Here is an 11,205-nt window from a genome sequence, read left to right as displayed (position 1 = left end):
CTGTACAATTTCTTATCTAAATGGAAGTAAACCAAAAAGACTTGGAAGGAGGGGCTGGGAAGAGATGGGAGGAGGGGGTGGCAGACTGGGTAGGTTTTACTAACGGCAGAGGAAATATCTCTTCTGCTTTTTAGTTTGGATATGTGCTGCTAAGTTTACCTTTCTTTTTTTTTAAATATTTTTTATTGTAATTTTTTCTTTGCCAAAAGATTAATATGTGGTCAAACAGACAGTGTCATTAATTATAGAAATTGGATTAACACTTCGTATAAACACCACACTATATACATATGTAAATACCTCTTCAACTTCCATATAAATATTATCTATTTTTATTTCTGTTCTCTAGCCACCTATCCCATTTTTCCCACACCGCATAGTATTCTGAATTATCTTTTTCTCTTAATTCTAAAGTTAATTCGTTCATTTCAGCACATTCGAATACTTTTTGAATAATCAGTCCATCTGATGGTAGGTTGTGTTCTTTCCAATATTGCGCAAATGCGATTCTTGCTGCAGGAAGTATATGTAGAATTAACTTATTTCTAAGTTTTCCTTTCTAGGAACATTTGAGGTCTTTGAAACTTGATGAATTGTTTCAGGCCCACCTTCTGAAAGGCCTTTCAATCCACTGTATATTGGATCCTCCCCTTGAGGATCACTGAGAAGGTGTCACTGGGCCATAATCTGGTGCTGTGGATAGTTATGGAGGGAATTCATTACACAAATATTCTGCCAGTCATGTAGATCAATCAATCAATCAATCAATCAATCAGAATAGAATAGAATAGAGCTGGAAGGGACCTTAGAGGTCTCTTAGTCCACCCCATATACCCTAAACCCATGATGTGCGGGGGATGGGGTGTGCGCAGGGATGGGAGGCACGCGCTATGCGCTGGGGCACATGCCATGCACAGCGTGCACACACAGGGGCCGTGTGCGCATTGCATTTTGGGGGTTCAGGCACACGCACACACATTCGCGCACGCACACACTTTGGGCACACGGTCCAGAAAAGGTGAGCCATCACTGCCCTATAACATTTCAGACAAGTGACTGTCCAGTCTCTTCTTAAAAACCTCCAATGTTGAAGCACCCACAACTTCTGGAGGCCATCTCTTTCCACTGGTTAATTGTTCTCACTGCTAGGAAGTTTCTTCTTAATTCCAGGTTGCTTCCAGATGTTACAAGATGCTGTAGGTATCCTCCAAGACCAGGATATTAACTGCCACTCAAGATGCTTGCCTAAAAAGATTATATGATTCATTATTTACCTCTAATAATGTAGGTTCCTATGAAGATTCTACACATTACACAGGAAATAATTAACATCCTAGGACTTCCCTCAACTTCGTATACCTAGTTACATTTTTTTAAAAAATCCTTCTTATACTCTTTTTAAAGAAATCTTTAATAAATACTTCTTGGAAAATGCCACTGCTATCAGTTGTTATCTAAAGAAAGCATTTCTTGTAAGATAAAAGGACAAACTATTAAGGAAAGTTGCTTTTTGGCTTTCTCAGATACAAAAAAATGCACCAAGTGCCCAGATGATAAATATCCAAATGTGGACAGAGTCCAATGTATCTCCAAAGTTATAACCTTCCTGTCTTATGAAGAACTTCTGGGCATCATCCTGGTCTCTTTTGCCCTTCTCTTCTTCCTAACCACAGGCCTTGTTTTAATCATCTTCATTAAATACCGAGAAACTCCCATTGTTAAAGCCAACAACAGGGACCTCTCCTACATCCTCCTGGTCTCCCTCCTGCTTTGCTTCTTGTCTCCTTCTCTCTTCATTGGTCAACCAAGGAAAGCCACCTGCCTTCTCCGACAAATGGTTTTCAGCATCATCTTCTCAGTTGCCGTTTCTTCTCTCTTGGCCAAAACCATCACAGTGGTGCTGGCCTTCCTGGCCACAAAACCAGGAAACCGAGTGAAGAGATGGTTGGGGAAGAGCTTGGCCAACTCCATCATCTTCTCTTGTTCTGCAGTCCAAATTATCATCTGCTCCATCTGGCTGGGAGTTTCTGCCCCCTTCCCTGAGTCTGACCTCCACTCCCAGCTTGGAGAGATCATCCTGCAATGCAACGAAGGGGCCGTTGTCATGTTCTACGTCACCCTCAGCTACATGGGCTTCCTGGCTGCCATCTGCTTCACGGTGGCTTTCCTGGCCAGGAATCTGCCTGGGGCCTTCAACGAAGCCAAGCTGATCACCTTCAGCATGCTGGTCTTCTGCAGTGTCTGGGTGACTTTTGTGCCCACCTACCTGAGCACCAAAGGGAAATCCATGGTGGCTGTGCAGGTCTTCTCCATCCTGGCCTCCAGTGCTGGTCTGCTGGGCTGCATCTTCATCCCCAAGTGCTACATTATCCTTCTGAGGCCGGACCTCAATACAAAGGAGCAGCTCACAGGCAGAACAAATCTAAAAACATGAGATATAACACCTTTATGATATTGGAAGAATGGTTAAAGTTTCTTTTATTTAAAAGGAGATATTAATTCTTTCCATTTAGATCGTATGCAGGAAAAGAAAAAAATATCTGTTTCAAAATGGGAAACTGTTGAATGATTGGAATTCTTGTAGCTCCCTTTCTTTTCAGCTCAATAATTTTTACTAAAGAGAACTCTGTGAAAGTCATTCAGAGGAATTTGCTATTCAGCAACAGCTACTAAATATGACATCTTATAAAAGATGTGAGCACTTGTTCCTACTGACAGCAGCTAAAAGTGTGTGTGTGAGAGAGAGTGAGGAGGGAAACAGGCCAGGAGGAAGCTGTGGGAACCAAGCACCAGCCTGATCACCTCCGTGAAAATGCTGGAATGATGTGAAATGCCATGTTTGACTGGCTCTCAGCTGGGGAGGCAAATCTTCATCCCTCTTATATTATTCTTTCTTGATTTCCTCATAAAAACCTCCTTTGCAGAAAGTGATCAGCAGAAGAGCTGTCTGGGATTTCAGTTTGGGATTGTTTTTATTTTGGTATGTACTTCACACCAAAATAATAATAAAAGAATGAAGTAAATAAAAAATAAAATGTATAAAGAAATTTCCACTGTATTTTTTTTTCTTTCATTAACCACAGAAATAATAGAGCAGTTTTCAGAGCCTTTAATTTTGCACTCTACAATTTCTACCTAAAGCATTTTCTCTGCTCCTCTTCCAAGCTTGTCTTGTCTGTGAAGGGCTGGAGAAGATGCCCAGAGAAAGGGGACCTTGAGACTCTCCCCAGGAGGAGGTTGAGGGGATCCTGTCTAAAGGCAGCTGCATCATTGACCAGGTCACAAACCTTCAATGCTGCATAATATTCATCCAGGGCCAGGAAGGGGGTGAACAGAGGGGGGGGGACTTTCTGGTTTCTAGGAAGTTCAAATCTCACCAGGCTCAAGGTTGACTCAGCCTTCCATCCTTTCAAAAAAAAAAAAAAGAGGACCCAGATTATGGGGGCAATAAACTGACTTTGTATAAATATACAAAAGTATGAAGGCTATTGCTTAACGCATTTTAAGCCGCCCTGAGTCTCCGGAGAAGGGCGGCATATAAATTAAAGTCAATTAAAAAAAAAGAAAAAGGAGGCACCCATGGAAGCTGTTCTGCTCTCCAACCACAGATTGCTCTTCAATTTAGGCCTCAGAATGGCTCTTAATTGTGAATGGGATCCTTTTGTGAATTTCATTTTAAAGATAATAAGAAAAGCTCTGATGGATCAGACTAAGATCAGTCTAAGATTCACAGTGACCACACAGATCCCTCTGGTTCTCCCACAAGCAGAAGGCAGAGAGACTTATGGCTTTTCCCAACATGGAAAAGGCATCTTCCCACAATTTCACTTTCCTCCATCACACCACACAATATTGGGCACTCGGCCATCTCACACTCTAGAAATCCCCAATTCTAGTATCTGAGAAAATATTTCCAAGATTCACACACCCAATCAAAAAGGACTAAGGCGGGACTGGAACTCAAAGGTCTCCTGGTGATTGGCTGAAAGTCCCTCAGAAAGTTTTCATGCCTAAGGGAGGATTAGAACTCAGAGCCTCCTAGACCTTGGCTCAAACTCACCCAGCTGGCTTTCATGCCTGAGGCAGGACTAGAACTCACAATCTCCTAATGATTGTCTCAAAGTCACCTATTTGGCTTTTATTCTAAAGCTGGTTTTAAAAGTTTAGTGAGTGGAGCAAAGTCCCTCGGCTGTCTTTGGTTCCCGCACCCTCCCCAGGCAGTCCTTGCCCCCCCCACAGCACCAAAGGCTCCTCCTGCAGCTGCACCTCCCTTCTCCCCTTCCCCCTCACTGAAACAGACAGCTGTCACTCAAGCGTCCTGCCCCGCTCCGTCGTGCCCAGGTCAGGCAGGGCCACCCTCCACAGGCAGTCTGTCTGAAGCCCTTCCCTCCCGCCGCCTCGTCCCCGCAGAAGCCTCCTCCGTGCTGGCCAGGAGCCTCACCAGACTCACGAGTGACTCAATGGGTTCCTCCCAGCTCGGCTGTGGGGTTGGAGGGGATGGGCTTCCTGTGCCTCTTCCTCCTGGGCCACATCGGGGCTCCGTCTCCAGAGGCTGCGGAGAGAGAGAAGCGGAGAAAGTGGGAGGGGGGAGACTCTGCCCGGAGACTTGCACAATTGTTACTTCAGGGGCCAATCGGGGTTCTGGGGAGAGGAAGTTCCAAAGGGCCACAGAGGGTGTTGGGGTCTGTTGGAGGGAATGGGGAACTCTGCAGGGGCCACAGAGCCCCCCCCAAAGAATGAGGCCCCAACCCCTGGCCTTCTTTCCACCTTCCTTTCTTCCTTCTCACCATCATTTGGGCACTTTGGGGGAAAGAGATTTTCCGCCTTTGGAATCCAATCTTTTCACACATCATGTACCGGACAGCCTCTCTCCTTCCCAGCTGCCCCGTCTGCCTCCCATGTCCCACTTCCCAAGAGAAATCTCCCAGGAAATGAAGGGAAGCCAGTCAGTGTTATGAAAGGAGTGGGCCAGAGGATCCAGGACAGAAAGCAGCAGGAGGGGAGATGATGGACTGAGGGGAATCTGAGTGATCCACTTAATCCCATTAACCTTGGACAGAGAGATATTCAAAGGTGCCTGCAAGAAACTCCTGCAGTCTTCACAGTTCAAGGATAGGAAGCCACTAAAGCTGTTGCGAAATTTTGAGGATCTGACTCAATAAATGATTCAAGAGTGAAGTATTCAAATATAACACTTTTTATTTACAGTAGGCATTCTATATTCTCTGAAGTATTGTAGATAGAAGCAAGGAGGAGGTGCATACAGCCCCTTATATATTTACAAGGCGGAGCAAAGGAGGGGAGTGGTTACATATGAATATATTAAGGGAGAAAGAATAAATTAACCCCTAATACCCCATGTATATACAATTCACCTATAAGAGAATAAGGCATTTACTTGTGACAAATCCCCCTCTAAATGCCGATTCGATATATAACAATAATTACATTCAGATTCAGAACAGTACAGAACTTGTAATTTAGAAGTTAAATATTTGTGTTGTTTAGATGGCAAAGGCTTAGTCAAAATATCAGCTATTTGCTCTGAAGTTTCGCAATGAACTGCTTTAATAAATCCATCCTGGGATAATTGTCTCACGTGCTTGAATTTTATATCTATATGTCTAGATCTTTGACCGATAGCATCAGATCTAGATATTTCAATAGCAGCTTTATTATCTTCAGGTATGATAAATGGTAATGAAGGATTTTTCCAGATATTTGATAATAAATCTGTCAGGTTTCGGTTCTGTCTTAAATAAGTTCCATTATCAAGCGCAGAGTCTCTAATAAATCACTTTTTATTAAGAACAGAAATAGCCGACATTCCTAATTCTAATTGCAGCCAAACTGGCTCCTCCTTCCAACCCCCTCCTCTTCCGCTCTCCAACCCGATGTCCCATTGGCCATCATGCAGATCCATCTCTACGTCCCGGCACGTACTTCTCACAGGAATGTGGCCCCCACCCTCGTCCCCCAGGAAACCCTATCTGTTGCATGCAGAAAACTAGGTAAAAGTTCATCTCAGCAATAAATCAGCGCTTCTGGTCTTGGCTTCATGTCTTCATGTCAGAACTGGAAGAGAGCCTAATTTGGAATGCTGACATCCGGCCCCTCTCCCTTCACTTCTGCGACATCACCTATCCCATAGGGAAAACACAAGAAGATTAGTCCCATCAGCCCCTCCCTGGCTGTGCACCCCCCCTCCCGGCTTTCCCGGGTGGTCTGCATGGAATTTTGCTATAAGGCGATCAGCTTGGATGTTTGCACTCTTCACCCAGGAAGCCTCTGACAATGGGTAACCCCTCCATTTAATTAAGTACTGAAGGCGCCCCCTGTGCCATCTTGAATCAAGAATCCGCTGCACTTCGTAGTGCGTTTGGCCCCCAACAACCAGGGGCCCAGGGGGCTCACGTGGCGTTGGCCTTAAAGTAGTTTTAGAAGGCTACTGTGAAAAACAGGGTGAATTTTCCCCAAAAGCCGTGGCAACTGCAATTGCACTGTAACGGGGTTAATTATTTTTATTATAGGAAATGGTCCTATAAATTTTGGGCCCAATTTCCTGCTCGGGAGTCTAAGTCTCAAGTACTTGGTGGAGAGGTAAACTTTCTCTCCCAGCTGAAATGGTCTTTGGGGAGTTCGGTGCTTGTCTGCTTGGTCCTTATAGGATTGAGCCGCTTTTGCCAGCGCCCTCTTAACATTTTCCCAAGTTTGTCTCAACATTGCCATCCAGTCGGTCAAACTGACTGAGGAAGGGGGCTCCCTCGGGTATTCTGGCATGGGAACAAAATCCATGCCACTCACTATTTTGAACAGGGTTAGCCCCGTGCTGCTGTGGACAGCATTATTATATGCAACCTCCGCAAAAGATAGGAGGTCTGCCCAATTGGACTGCTGGTAGTCGACGTAGCTTCTTAAATACTGTTCTATCATAGCGTTCAGTCTTTCTGCCCCCCCATTGGTGCTCGGGTGAAAAGCTGAGCTGAGCCCTTGGGATGAACCTATGGATCGTAGAAACTCCCTCCAGAACTTTGCTGTGAACTGGACCCCTCTGTTGGAAATGATTCTCCTGGGGACTCCATGTAGGCGGTAAATGTGCTTCAGGAACAGTTTGGATAACTGACGGGCTGAAGGCAGTCCACTACAAGGAATGAAGTGTGCCTGTTTGGAGAATAAGTCTATTACAGTCCAGATCACTGTATTTCCACTGCTCCTCGGTAGATCTACTATAAAGTCCATTGCAATCTCCTCCCATGGTCTTGTTGGCTCAGCTACTGGTTGCAACAATCCAGGCGGGCACCCTGGCCTTGTCTTCATCGTGGCACAAATGGTGCAGCTTTTTACATAACTGTCTACGTCCTTTCTCATATGTGGCCACCAGAACTGCCTTCGTACTAAGTGCAACGTCTTTAGGAACCCGAAGTGTCCTGCTGGTTTGACATCATGGCTCCTCTTGAGAATCAGGATGCGTAAACTTTGTGGGACATAGAGCTTTGTCCCCCTCCATGCTAGTTCATCTCTTTTTGTTAAGAGATGTTGATTGTCCCGATACCAGGGGTCTGTCAGCATTTCATTTTTTAATTTTGCAGTTAAGTCGCTAGCAAGTTGGCCTTGCTGGTCACGTCATTGCCGTCTGGTGATCACTTGGGCTGCAGCTTGGGTGGAGGGGATGATGGCATTCACTACCTGCTCTCACTCACTGTTGTATTGGGGCATCCGGGAGAGGGCGTCAGCCAGGAAATTTCTCCCTCCTGGGATGTGCTTAAGCTCGAAATTGAAACGATTGAAGTATTGTGCCCACCGCACTTGCCTGGGTGACAGTTTTCGTGGGGTTTTTAGGGCCTCTAGGTTTTTATGATCAGTCCAGACTTCAAATGGTTTCTGGCCTCCCTCTAGTAAGTGCCGCCAGGTCAACAAGGCCCATCTTACTGCAAACGCTTCCTTCTCCCACGCAGCCCATCGCCTCTCCGTATCGGTGAGTTTGCGGGAGGTGTAGGCGCAGGGTTGTAGCTCACCTTGGTTGTTCTTTTGGAGCAACACGGCTCCTACTGCCACATCACTTGCGTCTGCTTGGATGACAAAAGGCTGTTCCGGATCCGGGTGTTTTAAGACAGGTTCTTTCGCGAACAGTCCTTTTAGTGTCTCGAACGCCTGTTGGCAGGTCAGGTCCCACTGTAAGGGTTGTCCCGGGTGAGGTTTCATCTCTGGACTTCCTGTCTTTAGGAGGTCCGTCAAAGGTTTGGCAATCTTCGCGAATGAGGGGATGAATTGTCTGTAGAAATTTGCAAAGCCTAGAAAACTTTGCAGTTGTCTGCGGGTGCGAGGGGGTTGCCATTGTAGAACTGATTGGACCTTGGCTGGGTCCATCTCTATCCCCTTGTTTGATACTCGGTAGCCCAGGTAGTCTAGCCGTGATTGGTGGAAATCGCATTTTGACAGTTTGACATATAGGTTTGCCTGTAGCAGTTTTTTCAGTACTTGGCGGACGAGGGGTATATGTTTGTCTATGGTCTCCGTGTAGATAAGAATATCGTCCAGGTAGACGAGGACCCCTTTGTAAAGGTGTTCACGTAAAACTTCATTTATTAACTGCATGAATACTGCTGAGGCTCCTTGCAAACCAAAGGGCATTACTTTAAACTGGAAACTACCCAGGGGGCAGTTGAACGCTGTTTTCCATTCATCCCCTGCCTTTATGCGTACCCGGTAATAAGCTTCTCGAAGGTCTAGTTTGGTGAAAATCTTCCCTTTAGCTAGGTGGGCTAGCATGTCTTTCATGAGGGGGAGGGGGTACAAGTTTTGTACGCATACAGCGTTGATACTTCGAAAGTCAACCACCAATCTCATGGAGCCGTCCTTTTTCTCTTTAAACATGACCGGCGCCGCTACTCTTGGTTTTACTGGCTCAATAAATCCCCTTTGTAAGTTTTTGTCTATGTAGTGCCGCATTTCCTGCATTTCTCGGGGCGTCATGGCATACATTTTTGGTTTGGGTAGTTTCGCTCCCGGAATAATCTCGATGGCACAATCGGTCTCACGGTGGGGGGGCAGAATGTCACAGTCGGCCTCGCTGAATACTTCGGCAAGGTCTTGGTATTCCCCTGGGATCTGATCTGCATTACAAGCGGTGGTGGGTGCGGCTGCTAATTGCTTTACTGTACCTTCTCGGAGGGACCCTTGTGTTGGTGGTGTTTTGTTTTGTGGTGGAGGGCTGCTTTGGGGTCTCAGCGTGGGAGGGAATTCTTCTGGTCGGGGCGGCAGGGGTTGGGGCCCCTTTGCTATTCTCAATCTGTGGGTCCCCTCTTGCCACCAAATGATTGGACCCCATTTGTCCAACCACGAGAGTCCCAATATGACTGGTTCTGTCATCTTGGGGGCTATTATGAAGCGGATCGTCTCCCAGTGATCTGCTAGTTCTAGTCTCACGGGTTCGGTCAAGTGTGTGGCGTACGCTCCCCCCACTAGGGACCCATCAACTTGCTCAAAACGAATTGGTTGTTTGAGCTGTTTAGCTCGGATTCCCAATTTCAGAACTGTGGGTAGGCTGATTAGGCACCGTGTGCTACCAGAGTCTATTAGGGCTTGGAAAGTCTCTTGGGCCCCTGTTTTGGGGGCTGTTAGGCGTATGGGGAAAAGAAAAGGATGAACAGGTCCACTCACCATCGGGTCGTCTTCGCCTTCGTCCTCTGTGTCGTAGAGTTCGGGGAACTGATCTCCCTCATCTGGGGTTCCTCTGGTTTCGGTCAGGTGAGCGAAAAACTCCGGGCTTTGGGGGTTTTCCCGCGATATGTGGGTGGCGCGCTTGGGCCCTCGTTCCGGTCGTGCTTTGGGCGGTGGAGCTGGTCCCGGTCTAGGCGTTCCACATCTTGCTGCTATGTGGCCGCTCCCCCCACATCGGTAGCATTTCAGTGAGCTCCGTGGGGCAGTTGGTCTGTGGGAGGGCTGTGATGTTGGGGTTTCCCGTCTGTTGAGTGGCCCTTGGTCTGATCGACCTCTCTCCTTTCCCTCTGGTGGTTTCGGCGTGTTGCTCGCCCGCAACCCTCTGTCGACTTTTATCGCTACCCGGAACCATTCAGAGAGTCGGTTTGGGATGTCACGATAAGCAGTCACTTGGGAAATTCTCTTATCTAGGCTTGTTCTAAAAAAGTACACCAGCAATCGCTTGGGTAGGGGAGGCAGTGTCCCAACGACTCTCCTGAATTCATGGATATGCTCTTTGATGGGCTTCCCCTTCTGCATTAGGTTTCTGAGCTCGTCTTCCACATAGGGGTCGTCCTCCTCCTCCTCATAACGGTTTCTCAATAGTTGCAAGAATCCATCCGCATCTTGCAGCTGGGGGGCCCTGTTTTTATAGAGGGATGCTGCCCACCTCTTTGCTTCTCCTTCCATGTCAGGGCATTTATTAATCCCATGTTTTGCTCTGGGACTAATTACCCTGGTTTAAAGGAGGAGATGAATCGAGGCTTATTCCAAGTTGCACTATTCTGATAAAGAAACGCGAAGAAAAGGTTTCTAATAAAACTCATTTATTTGTTATAAAGAAAATAAAACACCTCACTAACTAAGAAAAGTTAATTGTTACATTTTTGAAAATAATTCTTGCCGGCTATCTGAGCCGGACCTCTGGCAAGAGAACAAAGGAAAAGTGTGAAGGAATGTGGGTGGATGCGGAAACACGTAGCTTACTGATAAGAAGTTGGCAAAGCTACGGAGAGTCTGACAGTCCAGAAATAATGAGCTCAGCTGGTAAATAAAATAACGCAGTGACATTCCCCTTCTTTTGCCAGTTGAGCGAATATCAGTACATCATCAAATAAGGCACATCTTCTCACGCAGATACTCGTGTTGAGCTGCTGGAAGTGGTTTGTTGAGCATATCAGCAATTTGATCATGTGTAGATACATATTGCATTTTGACAAAACCTTTTTTCACTAAATGTTTTATGTTTTGGTAACGAATGTCAATGTGTCTGGACCTAGAACCTGTAAAATGAGATTCAGAAATATAAACCACCGATTCATTGTCTTCCATCACTGTGATCGGTCGGATCGGGTGTGTCCAGATATCTGTGACTAAAGCATCAAACCAAGTTAGGGAATTACATGCATCTGAAACACAAGCATATTCAGCTTCAGTAGATGAACAAGAAACAAAATTCTGTTTACGTACTTGCCAATAAACAGGACATCCATTTAAGAACATCAT

At 46.1% G+C, this 11,205-nt stretch overlaps 1 protein-coding gene across 1 annotated transcript; it reads right to left on the bottom strand.

The window, feature by feature from the left end:
- Window positions 1-5,787: 5,787 nt before the first annotated feature.
- LOC148111965 (uncharacterized) lies at window positions 5,788-10,389 on the bottom strand. Its single transcript, XM_087879365.1, has 2 exons — window positions 9,661-10,389; window positions 5,788-6,140 (listed from the first exon to the last, which is right to left on the bottom strand). The coding sequence occupies exons 1-2, from the start codon at window positions 10,387-10,389 to the stop codon at window positions 6,123-6,125; spliced, it is 747 nt and encodes a 248-aa protein (XP_087735491.1). The 3' UTR covers window positions 5,788-6,122.
- Between the last annotated feature and the right edge of the window lie 816 nt (window positions 10,390-11,205).

The sequence above is a fragment of the Pantherophis guttatus genome, chromosome 15 (genome assembly GCF_059756535.1).
Source record: "Pantherophis guttatus breed Tessera chromosome 15, ASM5975653v1, whole genome shotgun sequence".
In the NCBI taxonomy this organism is placed as follows: Eukaryota; Metazoa; Chordata; class Lepidosauria; order Squamata; family Colubridae; genus Pantherophis; species Pantherophis guttatus.
This window is presented reverse-complemented; position numbering and strand designations above follow the sequence as displayed.